The 13626-nt window shown below is 39.5% G+C and overlaps 1 protein-coding gene across 1 annotated transcript; it reads right to left on the bottom strand.

Moving 5' to 3' along the window:
- Positions 1-1996: 1996 nt before the first annotated feature.
- Positions 1997-12683, bottom strand: pif1 (PIF1 5'-to-3' DNA helicase homolog (S. cerevisiae)). The gene is made up of 13 exons (XM_062987778.1): positions 12661-12683; positions 11127-11713; positions 10214-10343; positions 10002-10127; positions 9374-9527; positions 8807-8918; positions 8162-8268; positions 7836-7975; positions 7408-7514; positions 4278-4365; positions 4039-4184; positions 2710-2901; positions 1997-2190 (listed from the first exon to the last, which is right to left on the bottom strand). Exons 2-13 carry the CDS (start codon positions 11700-11702, stop codon positions 2140-2142), a joined length of 1929 nt encoding a protein of 642 aa, XP_062843848.1. The 5' UTR covers positions 11703-11713; positions 12661-12683; the 3' UTR covers positions 1997-2139.
- Between the last annotated feature and the right edge of the window lie 943 nt (positions 12684-13626).

Genomic DNA, 13626 nt, shown 5'->3' on the forward strand with positions numbered 1-13626 from the left:
GCAAAAGTTTGAGCACCCCTGGTCAATATCCATGTTATTACATTCACTACAGGGAACACGTCTACACATTTAATACACGATTACTGTTTACTTACTAATTTATTTGAATTGTTAAACAACATTTCTTCAGTTTGTTTAAATCAGAAGGAGAAGTAAAGTGTGTAAAGAAAGAAAAAAATAGATCTGAATGTGTTTCCTGTGGAGGACGTGTCGAGTTACAGTAATGTCAGACTGTATCTCTGTTGTAAGTGTATTCAATGAAGATTTAGTAATAATATTATTTAATATTAAATTAAAAATATACTCTGTAAACGTGTATAGCTCCAAATTCGAACATTTACACCTTATTTTATTTGAAAGTTTGCTATCGAGTTGCTGTGTGCCTCAGTGCTGTTATAATGAAGCTCTATCGCCCCCTGGTGTCAAAATTCATATTAGTTTGTGTGGGCGCTGTAATAACTCCAGTCCAGTAGGTGTCGGTAATGCTTCATTCAGTATGAGGGCATAGAATCTGAATTCACTACGTAGTGCCCTAATAAACTTAGTGAGTAGTGAATATGGGGTGATTTAGGACGCGGCCTTGTATACAGTTTCTAGCCGTTTCCTTCGTAAGGTCGTCTGTAATCATCAGTTTTGACGTTTGTTCTTTAATAAATGTAATAAATTATGGTTTACAGAAAGAAATAATCACATTCTGAGATTCTGAGGCTTAATTGATTTATTAAATCTATTTTATATTAGATTAATTAGAGATGTAAAACTTTGCTGTTGTAGACTAGATTTAAAAGTGAGAGCTTTTGGGTTTATATTATAATTGACACAGTTTAAATGAATTATTTAAAACATAACTACTCTCACAAATCTCATTCTTTTTGCATAAAATGCATTATTTACATCTCACAGGTCAGGACATTTGCTGTCAAGTTTTGATAACTGTGTAGACTTCTATCATGATTATTTAAAATTAATTAAATTTTCATCAAGTGCTTTATCCTGGTCAGGATTGCAGCAGGTTCATTTCCACAGAGAAACTCTGGGCACAGAGCAGGAACACCTTGGACAAGGCTTTGGCAAATCCCCCTCTTTTCAGACATAGGCCATCATGTCTGTGTAGATGCCCGGCTGGCTGATAGCACAGCTGATACTGGAACTCGGACACGGTGGCGTCTAAGCTTAAAAGAGTGCTGTGGCACCAGTTATCTCATATAATGTATTAATGTGGCAATTACATAAAAAAAACACAGTAGTTTTATAATGCACTATGGTGATAGATAGATAGATATTTGTCATATATACATAAACAGGTGTACAGTACAATGAAATTCTTTCTTCTCATATCCCAGCTTATTTGGAAGCTGGGGTCAGAGTGCAGGGTCAGCCATCGTTTGGCACCCCTGGAGCAGAGAGGGTTAAGGGCCTTGCTCAAGGACCCAACAGTGGCTGCATAGCAGAGCCTGGATTTGAACCACCAATCTTCCAGTTGATAGCCAAACGCTCTACCCACTAGGCTACCATATGGCTCTTTGGGACCTGTTATGAAATTAGATGTCTAGGGAAAGGTTTCCAAAAGATGGAAATGAGGATGAGCCCACAGTTTGTTTTAATTTTCTGGTTTTTTGGAGAAAAATTACAGAAAATCATTTTTAATACTCAGGACTCAGACACAGCAGTAATTTCTAATTGTGGTTAATCTTGATGCATGTTATTGTTCTTAACGTGTTTTCAGAGTTAATTGTGAGATTAAGTGCATGTTAGGTGCCAATAACTGTTAGAACTTTAACCATCAGTTAAAGAGAACATTTTAAAGTCTTTTTTTAGGTAAGGAGTAATAGTTTGGCCACTGGGTGGCACTGTAGACCAATGGTCCGTCCGACCAACAGCACTTCAGTTTGGCAGAGTTGGGCATTCAAGGTCTCCTCAGACCCAAAGACCCCAAGAATGGTTATAAAAATACATTTCAAATGAACTGTTTATATTAATTACTCAACACAACTGCTTAGAAAAATATCACTTTATTTAAAAAAAATATATAAAAACACTACAGGTCATGATCAGATGTAAAACCCGTACTGATATACAGATACAGCAGGTACATAATAAATTAAAAAATGCACACAGTGCACAATCATGCGAAGATGATCACCAGGCTTTGTTCTCCTTGTTCTTTCCAACAAAGTCGTTCATGGAGGACTGTAAAACACGATCAGAAAAAATCTGTCTGCATTACAACCTTCTGTATGGCCTATTATAATAGTCTTACCATAGTCTGACCTTATGTAATAATCTGTGGCTCAGGGAATCAGGCACGACTAAATTAGGAGAACAAAAAGCAAAACTAGAAGGAAAAAAAGCTATTTATAAATTTTTTTCTCTTTACTTCCATGCTGTGCTGCTCTCTGTTTTTATTAGGCTTGTAATTGTACATGATCTGTAGCCAGAAGGAACTTTATTGCTTTCAAAGCTCAAATTCTAATCAAATTATTTCAGATTTATGTTTCAATCACATTTAAAACTAAAACTGAACCTTTCCAGTCAGAGAAATGACCACATCCTGTCTAAATGGCGCACTCTGAACAGAGAATCGAGCGCACCGGCACGGACGATCCATCTCACCCAAAGAAAGCAGCGAATAGAGCTGCTAGATTGATTTCTCTCGATTGTGGATAATCGTTTAGCGCGGACGAGAGATGGGAACGGGGTGACACTGACCTGGAGGAGAAGCCTCTCTCTTCTCAGCTTCTTGTAGAAGAGCAGAACATCAGGGTTCGCCTGGACCACCCGCGGGTCGAAGTCCATCACGCGGAGCCCCTCCAGACTGCGCGCTCGAGACAGAGCCACGTAGGCCTGACCGCTCTCGAACACGCGGGCCAGCGAGATCTCCACACAGTCCAGAGTCATGCCCTGAAATCCACGACAGCATCAATCATCAACTCAATCAATTCTAGCAATCGATCAGCCTACATTAGCACAAGTTAGGATCTTAGCTATATTTATATAGAACCTATATCTATACGGAAATCCATACTTGATGCAGACCAGTTCCTTTATAAGAACCAATCCACTGATTTGATAACCTAGATTTAGAACCTATATCCATATTTATATCTATATAGAAACTATATCTAGATTTACATCAATATAGAACGAGTTCTGAGCAGGATTTAGAACCAGGTGCCCGACTGGCACAGCAATATATTACTCTAGCCCACTACCACTAAAATCCTGAGATGCTGGTTCGAATCTCACCGGTGCTATCGTCCAGCCATGTGTCTACACATATGATTGGCTATATCTGGATGGAAGTGGGGGGTGGGTTAATGGGAAATGCCAACACAGCCTCTCCTTCAGCGACTCCTCCTACCATCACGGGCATGTATGTGCATTAAGAACAGATAATAGCACATTAGATAGGGCACAGATCATTCTGGATCTATAGTGGTTCAGTTTTGAACCTCAGCAGGTGCTACCAAGCTGGCTGGGTGCCTACACAGACTGGGACGGCTACATCTGGATGGACTGGCGCCCTGTTCGCCCAGTGTTGCCCTGGGAAAACTGGCCCATTCTGACCCCTAACAGGATAAAGTGGCGTGGTGGTACAAATGTTTATTCAACGATACTCATCTGCATGGTGTTAATGGTGTAAAATGAAGATTATATTAGGGTTAAAAGGCATGAGTGTCTGTTCTAGCGCTTTTAAACAGGAGCACGATTAGCTCCCATCTGCAGCTATTAAGCTTGATTACACTGTGCACGATCTACCACCAGCCGAGCAACTGGTAGCCATTAAGCCCGGTGGCACACAGCCCGAATGAGCACAGTGAGCGCTGGGTAATGTGACAACACAAAAACATGAGTCACGTCAACAATAAAGCCATAACTGCCCATACCAGAGCAGAATCCTATAAACGGCAGTGACTCACAGCTTCAGGAGATTATAAAATAATAAATAAATACATTTAAGACGTCGATGCGGCCGAGCTGCAGGACTGAGTCAGATCTGGATCAGCAGCTGGAAGCCATGAACTGAACTGAACTCACCTGACTCTTGTGGATGGAGATGGCCCAGGCTAGTTTTAAGGGGAGCTGCTGGCGGCTCAGGTACAGCCCGCCCGCCGCCTTAAAGGTCCAGCGCTCCCGTTTCATCACTTCCACCGCGCCGCACAGGAAGCGCACCCGCGGGAGACCTAACGAAGAGGGAGTCGCATACAATCAGCGCGGTAAGTACAAGAGACCGAGTAATACCACAGACAATGAAATTCGAGATCCTGATTGGCTACCTTGATTTCCTGGCAAGAAGTCCACCACGACCCCTCTGGCACCGTTCACCAGGCCTCTCTGGACATCCAGGTTCTTTGTGAGCATAACCTGGAATTTAAAGTGACAGATTGTTTCATGCCCAGTCATGATGAACCGGAACGTCAACTGAGACTTTCTTGACCAACATCAGAGTTGTTGAGTGGGACTGAGGTCAGGACACTGGAGTTTTTATGCTGGAACAGGGAAGGGCCTTCTTCAAAACCTATATCTATAGTTATATCTATACAGAACCTATACCTACAGTATATTTATATCTATATAGAACCTATATCTATAGTTATATCTATATAGAACCTATACCTATATTTATATCTATATAGAACCTATATCTATAGTTATATCTATACAGAACCTATACAGAACCTATACAGAACCTATACCTATATTTATATCTATATAGAACCTATATCTATAGTTATATCTATACAGAACCTATACCTATATTTATATCTATATAAAACCTATATCTATAGTTATATCTATACAGAACCTATACCTATATTTATATCTATATAGAACCTATACCTATATTTATATCTATATAGAACCTATATCTATAGTTATATCTATACAGAACCTATACAGAACCTATACCTATATTTATATCTATATAGAACCTATATCTATAGTTATATCTATACAGAACCTATACCTATATTTATATCTATATAGAACCTATATCTATAGTTATATCTATACAGAACCTATACAGAACCTATACCTATATTTATATCTATATAAAACCTATATCTATAGTTATATCTATACAGAACCTATACAGAACCTATACCTATATTTATATCTATATAGAACCTATATCTAGTTATATCTATACAGAACCTATACAGAACCTATACCTATATTTATATCTATATAGAACATATATCTATAGTTATATCTATACAGAACCTATACAGAACCTATACCTATATTTATATCTATATAGAACCTATATCTAGTTATATCTATACAGAACCTATACAGAACCTATACCTATATTTATATCTATATAGAACCTATATCTATAGTTATATCTATACAGAACCTATACCTATATTTATATCTATATAGAACCTATATCTATACAAAACCTATATCTAGTTATATCTATACAGAACCTATACCTATATTTATATCTATATAGAACCTATATCTATACAGAACCTATACCTATAGTTATATCTATACAGAACCTATACCTATATTTATATCTATATAGAACCTATATCTATACAGAACCTATATCTAGTTATATCTATACAGAACCTATACATATATGTATATCTATATAAAACCTATATCTAGTTATATCTATACAGAACCTATACCTATATTTATATCTATATAGAACCTATATCTAGTTATATTTATACAGAACCTATACAGAACCTATACCTATATTTATATCTATATAGAACCTATATCTATACAAAACCTATATCTATAGTTATATCTATACAGAACCTATACCTATACTTATATCTATATAAAACCTATACCTATATTTATATCTATATAAAACCTATATCTATACAGAACCTATACCTATATTTATATCTATATTAGGGCTGTCAAACGATTAAAATTTTTAATCGCGATTAATCTCAGAATTTCATATAGTTAATCGCGATTAATCGCATTAAAAAAAATCTGTGTAAATGTTATAGAAAACAAGGATTTTTAAGTGAAATGTTACAATTAAAATGGTGAACACATTTTATGCTAAATGTACTTATGTTAAAAACTGCTGGGACAAGAGAAAACTGTAAGGGAGTTTATTCACTCACATACTAGGCAGTAAATGTCAGATTGTAGGTTAGAATTTCTCCATCAGCAAACATTGTAGATCAGCGGTGCTTTAGGTGGGATAAGGCGTAGTTATTGTATCAGACTTGTCTGTGGTTGTATCGTGACGATGGTTTGATGGACGTTTCTACACGAAGTGAGTGTGTTTTGACCCTTTGGGGCTTCCATAGTTCATGAACTAACGTGCTTGACTCAGCTTTCCGGTATTCGGTACAGAAGAAGAAGTTAATTAAGTGTAATAAAGTGTTCTGCTCCCGACAACTTGTGAATATAGCGTGTATTTATTTCTTTATTATGCAAGTGCATCACTACCACGATCGGTTACATTATGTTAACAAACCGCAAATGAAAAACGGTGGCAAGTCCGACATTAAAACGTTTGTTCTACCAGTCAAGTGTCAACATGAACTAGAATTTGCGTTAATGGCACTAATTTTTTTAATCGCGTTAAATTGAGGTCGCGTTAATGCGTTATTATCGCGTTAACTTCGACAGCCCTAATCTATATAGAACCTATATCTATACAGAACCTATACCTATATTTATATCTATATAAAATCTATATCTATACAGAACCTATACCTATATTTATATCTATACAGAACCTATATTCATATTGATATAGAGCATATCTATATTTATATAGAACCTCTATATCTACTGTATATAGAACCTATATCTACATTTATATCTATATAGAACATATTTGAACATATTTTGTATTGGTATAGACACAGATATAGATTCTATATAGATATAAGCATAGCGGTTCTATGTTTATATCTATATAGAATCTATATCTGTGTTTTAAAAAATATGTTTAAATGCAAGCTACATGCATGCCAAGGCACATAAGGATATACCGGAATCTGATTGGACGGAGGACGGACGCTGTAATAACATTGATTTTTTTTTTGTCCTGTTTAAAGCATCAATACCAGTAAACACTCCTAACGATTATTCATGCTGATGGTTTTTAAAATCACTAATCTGACTAAAACTCGTGCTATTTTAATCTGCTCCTGATCCCTGAGACTCACTCTGGGGTCACGTCCCACCATTGTAGAAACAAGAGATACACTATATGGACAAAAGTATTGAGTGTTTCAGGGTGTAATAAATCAGTTATATAATAGAAATGATGTGCTTCTGACTTTGCTGCAACAGTTTAGGGAAGGCCCTTTCCTGTTCCAGCATGAGTGTGCCAGTATGCATGAAGAAAAGCTCAGTTTAAAGAGACTCCAGTGACCTGCACAGAGCCCTGACGAGGTTTCATTCTCCTACCTGAGCTCCGACTTTCAGCTGCAACACTTGTCCTACTGGACTCTGTGCGTCAATAGTTTTCACCAGCATTGGATCGCTGTCCAGAGCCTCGAACACTCGCACCGGTCCTGGGATAAACACGAGGATTCAGAAAGGTTTGAGTCTTTTTACACTCGCACGATTTATCAGGTGAGCAACGTGTGTGAAGGACTAGTCAGCATTTACATGGCCAAAAGTATGTGGACGCCTCCTGATTAATGATTTCAGTTCTGTAACATAATACATTTTGACGGTTTATGCCCCATCATCGCAAAATTGCCACTGTTGGACCCCTGAGCAAGACCTTTAAGCCGCAATTGCTTGAACTGTATTTAGTGCAAGTCGCTTTGGGTAAAATTATGGAACATCTGCAGCGTGCTGACGTGCAGGGCTTGATGGTGTTGACGAACCTGGTAACTGCTTGAGTTTGTTCTCGTTGGTGAGCTCAACGTCGTCCTTGTGTGTGCACAGCCTGGTTGCCATGATACCGTCCCTCTCAATGGGGTTATTGGCGCTTTTCAGGAGCTGGGCCGTGCCCTCCTCTGTGACTCTGGGGAGAGAAGAAGGTTGCCTAAATGCTCGGAGTGTACTCAGTTTCCCATACATATAAGAATAAGAAGCAAGTGCACCGGACCTTCTCTGCTCACAACTACAAACATGGCAGACTCCCTTCCCAAGTAGCTACCAATAATCTACAACCTGATGGCATGAAAAAAAGAAATATGGGCAAATATACCTGCCCACTCGAATGGCCTGCAGCAGAGAGATGAAGGTTCGGTCCGTCTGCCTGCGCACCTCCGTCAGCTCCATGTTCATGTGAATGCATTTTCTCCAGCTCCGCGACTGCAGACCATAATATGTTAGATATATACACAGCCAGTGTATATTCTTTTCAACAGCCAGTGGTGGATTTCTACACTTAAAGGAAAATGCTGTACAGAGAAGTCTCTTATCTGGCCTTTACTCAGTCACACGTGGACATTAGTGTCCACGCAGACACCAGACCAGGCTAACAAATGTTATAAACGCTAATAAACAAACTGCTGAGTCTAACAAGCAGCCTGATAATTTAACACTTTGTTCAGGATTCTGATATTTAGTTCCAAAGTAAATGAACGACACAACAGAACACCAGAAAAATACTGATTTAATTCTATATTTTTACTAAGGTTTGAATACTTTTTAGGACTGGGAATAGGACTGGAATTGATATAAAAATAATCTGTGACTTTCCAGGTTTCCCAGGACCCATACGAACCCTATTATGCAATAAAATGTGGTATTTTATTCTGTAATAAAACAGAAAATATACCAAAACATTCTGGAAATGACCTCTCATGAAAATTAACTCCAGATTAGGATTCCGGTCACGTTTTCATACCTGGAAGCAAAAAGGTTTCTCCTTTCCTTTAGTAACTGGAGGAAGCTGAAGAAAATCACCACACACGATCAGCTGAATCCCTCCAAACGGCTCGGTGGATCTTCTAATGGATCTAGAGGAACCAAAACACAGAGCTGACAGATTCACCAGCACATTCAGACATCACCATGCTGAGAATTCAGCTCGTCTAATTAAACTCGGGGATGAGACATCATTAATTCATATTAAATTACATCAAGAAGCAGCAGTTTAACATCTGATAGTAATTTAGCACCAACGCCCCCACTGCCAACATGTTATAGATTACGGAATATAACTACAGGCCAAATAATTACATTTCATTTTTCTTCTTTCATTTTCTAAGCAGCTACATGATGGTACAACACGATGCATTTAAACTAATTTACCTCATAACGTGAGACATGTTTGTTTCTGTAAGAGGTTTGCTGGTAGATGCTGGTTTTGGTTTGATCAAGGTGTTAGAAGTTTAAGAGGCACAGATTTAACCAAACCAGAGCATTTTTAATAGTAATGAGATTTAAACGTCTGTAAAATATACACACAGACCTGGCGATGGCCTCCAGCTTGTCGAAGAACTCGGCCTCTACCATCGAGATCTCGTCGATGATGAGGTGTTTGCAGCTTGTCCAGTGTTGCAGGACTCCGGGTCTCTGCGCCAACTCCAAACACTGCTCGAGAGGAGCCGAACCCGATCCGATACCTGCACAAGGGGCGAAAGCCAAACCAGATAAACACAAAATCTAATCCCACTAGTGAGCAACGTCCTCCACCATTCAGGAAATGACAACTTCAGGCAGCTTTTTTTATTGCTGCACTATACTTTCTTCAAGTATCTAGACCAATCCGAATTATTACTTGATGGTCTAGAGCCTTGTGATGTCCAGTGTGGACCATTTTGATATGTTTGTACAAGCAAAACATACAAAAAGTCAAAAATGTGAACAATAAATAAAGAAGACATACATTTTAGAAATAGAAAAGGCATCATGCTAGGCAGGGGTGTCAACAGACCCAATATATTGGGGTCTATGCCAAAGTAAAACGTCGCTGGGACAAAATAATAATAAATCGGACATAAAATGCTAATAAGAGAACCATAAACCTGCTGAGCAGAATTACAAGACACTCCAGGCACTACAGTTCCCATAAGAGAGAGTCAAAAAGCTGGAAGAACCTGCAAAGTTGTGCAGTGTGGTCCCGCCGATGTGACACGCCGCTACACCGGTGCTGGCAGTTGCGTAGGTGCTCTTAGGAGGCAGAGATCCCACAATCCTCTTCAACAGAAACGACTTTCCTGTACCTGAGAGTAAAGGGGGAATATAAACACTGATCACAAACACCCCAGAACTACAAATACAGCATAATAATCATGAGTGTTTCATGTACCAGCACTTCCAGTAAAGAAAATGTTCTTCCCAGTCAGGACTGCGTTTAAAACGGCCGCCTGCTCTTTACTGAGCTTCTGTGCAACTGGCATGGAGAGGACCGGCTTTTTAGACGGGTGAAGCGCATTCACCTAAAACACACACAGGACAAAAGACGACAAAATTATTTAACGCCCCTTTTATGCCATAGTGCCATAACCAGATCTAGGTGTGCACAAATGAGGCAGCTAGTGTGACACTTACTCAACACAGCTGACCAATGCCTGACCACTCTTTTGGTGTGGCTTTCCACAGATATTTGGAATGCATTAGTGCAGCCACTACAGTTGCTAACAGGTATAATTAATCAATGATATAAAGAAAATAATTTATAATGCTTCATATTTGCAGTGACAGTTTAGGGAAGGTCCCTCAGCCCCACACAACAGCTCTGGAATGAGCCGGAACACCAGCATCAGCACACAGCCATACAAATGCTGTCATTTTTGGACTGAATAGGTACAAATTCCCATACACAGACATACTTAGAAAGCTTTTTCGGAGAAGAAAAGTGGAAGACGTTTGTTTTGATATGGGACGTCCCAACAAGCTTACGGTCAGGTGTTCAAAAACTTTTGGCCACATAGTGTAGGTTGAGACCTGCTGAAATGTTACTGAAAGGTGAATGGAGTTGCATCTCACAGTTATCAGATTACTCACTCAAAGGAAACCCAGACCCCCCCCCCAAACAATGTCATTATGTTGTATCCAGATGACCACCTGATACCAAACTCTCAGTGCTCTACAGCACCACTAGTGGTTAAAAAGTACACTCGACACCGTTAAGTGGAATCAATAAGTTGTGATTAAGTACTACAAGAACATGAAAGGTCAAAGTTGGGGAACACTTATGAACCTGGGCACTGATAACATACCGGACTAGAGTCTGTGTCTGTTCGGGCTCGTTTCATCTGCTGTCGCCCCTCTATACCTCTATTCCCAGACCTCTCGCTCAATCCTTTTCGGATCTGCAGCGGGGCGTTCACTTTGCTCCTCAGCTCGTTGGCCTTCTGCACATCTTTTATCTGGACAGGACTGATGGTCTCGAAGCTGCGAGGGAGCGCCACTCTCATCCTGGCCCTCTCGCTCATTAGGTTGGTGCCCTTCGACGCCTCGTGCTTGATGCTCAGGGTCTTGAGGAACGTTTTCAGTCGGTCCGGTGGGCAGTCTGAGATCAGGAGCTGGGCGTTGACCGGCGTGAGGCTCACGGTGCACTTTCCGTCCTTGATGAATCGAGTGTGGAGGCGAAACTCGCGCAGGGGGAAACTTTCATGAGGCCCGCCGCGCACGTCCTGCACACGCAGCTGCAGCTCTCGGAACTCGTCCCGGCCCAGGACGATGGCCGCACGCCGGATGGTCCGACGCTGCACAGCATGACCCGAGGAGGCGCCACCTACGCGCTCCACCGCAACACTGCACTCCAGTCTGGAACCGTCGTCCGAGTTTAACATTGTAGCAGGGCCTAAAATGATAAACAACAAAAGTATATGGACACCACTTTCACCTAGTGAGTATGATGAAATTCTAGAGCAGTTGTCTTATTCCAAACACTAGCACAAAAAAAATCTATTCTCTTAATTAGTAGAATCAGGTGAAGCTTGCTGCTGAGTCTGGTTCCTCTCAAGGTTTCTTCCTGTATATACAAGGTTTCTTATGTGAATTTCCCCACTGTGGGACTAATAAAGGATTATCTTATCTTATTTTTTAAGGGAGTTTTTTCCTGCCACTGTCACCCTCGGCTTGCTCAACAGGAGTTTTTGGTATGTTGGTCCTGGATTCTGTGAAGCTGCTTTGAGACAATGTCCATTGTAAAAAGCGCTATATAAATAAAATTCACTTGAATTGACATGAATCACCATGTCAGAATGTTAACACAACAGCAATCTTAATAAATCATGGCCAGGAATACAGTTCATCTGAACTTTGGTACTGGTAAAGATTTTTCAGAGTTCCTTGGACAGTAAAAACAACAAACAAAGTAATGGATCCATGATCCACTCAACCTTAACTCTTCACTCGAAGCCCAGATAACCAAACTGAAGCATTTATCTGTTATCTTCAACTCTTGGTTTAAAGGTAAATGAGGAAGAGGATGACCAATGAACCAGGGTTAGAAAGACTGAAAACTGGGCAGTCTGCAGAATCGACTTGACAGGACTTAATAATAATAATATTAATAATATTAAGTTAGTAAATAAGAACAATTCCTGTTTAAATAACAACATATGTCACAAATCCATTTATAATTATTGTGCATTAAAACACAAAAGCAGCAATAAATCAGCCTGATGATTTAAAATACAATAAACAAAGCAAGAAAGATCAACATACTGTAACAAACTCTGGATTAACGTTACAGTTAATACTTTATTAATAAAACAGTTTATAAATGAATGAATATAAACTCACTGTGTGTGTGTCGGTGCAGCAGCTGATCGCAGTTAAACACAAGCCGCACGCCGATATTTTCAAACCGGTTGCTTTGAAGCTACTGGCCAATCACGTCGCGAGAATTCAGTGAGCCAATCAGATCAGGGTATTTAACATGTCACCCAATCGCAGTACGCCTACTGTTGTCAAGGCGGGCGTTAGTTGCAGGGGTGCGTCTTAAATTGTGTGTTCACTACGTAGTGGATTAAAATTATACTAAATTATAAAGTTTGCGAATACAGAAATTATGTGAAAAATGTAAGGAGGAAGTAAAAATGCCAGAAAAATGTGGGGCTTTAACACGGATATACAGTATGTAATCCGAAGGATGCTAACAATGGAATATGAAATAAATAGAACTCCTAACTGACATAATGTAGAACTCTAACCCTAAAAAAGCCTAATCCTAATCCTGAAAACATTTTACACATTGTAAGAGCCCTAATCTTGGATTATGAAACATGTTGGGGCCCCATCTCATACAGAGTTAAGGCTATAATCCTGAACGATGTATGGGCCCTAACTATGAAACGTGTATGACTCTGACCATAAAAAAGTGAGAACTTTAAACATGTAATATGAAATAAATTGGTCCCCTATTGATGGGCCATAAGCCTGGAAAAAGTTGGGACCCTAGTCCTTAAAAATACTCTACACATCGTGGGAGCGGGAGCCCTAACCTTAGATTATGTTTATTAACATGTTTGGGGCCCCCAACTCATACAGATTTGGGGCTATAATCCTAGAAGATGGAACTACTATGAAACGTGTATGACTCTAAATGAAAAGTGAGGACTCTAAACATGTAATATAAAATAAATTGGTCCCCTAATGAAGGGATCTAAGCTCGGAAAAAGCCTAATTCTAATCCTGAAAACATTTTACACAGTGTAAGAGCCTTAATCTTGGATTATGAAACATGTTGGGCCCCATCTCAAACAGATT

The sequence above is a fragment of the Trichomycterus rosablanca genome, chromosome 25 (assembly GCF_030014385.1).
Source record: "Trichomycterus rosablanca isolate fTriRos1 chromosome 25, fTriRos1.hap1, whole genome shotgun sequence".
Taxonomy (NCBI): Eukaryota; Metazoa; Chordata; class Actinopteri; order Siluriformes; family Trichomycteridae; genus Trichomycterus; species Trichomycterus rosablanca.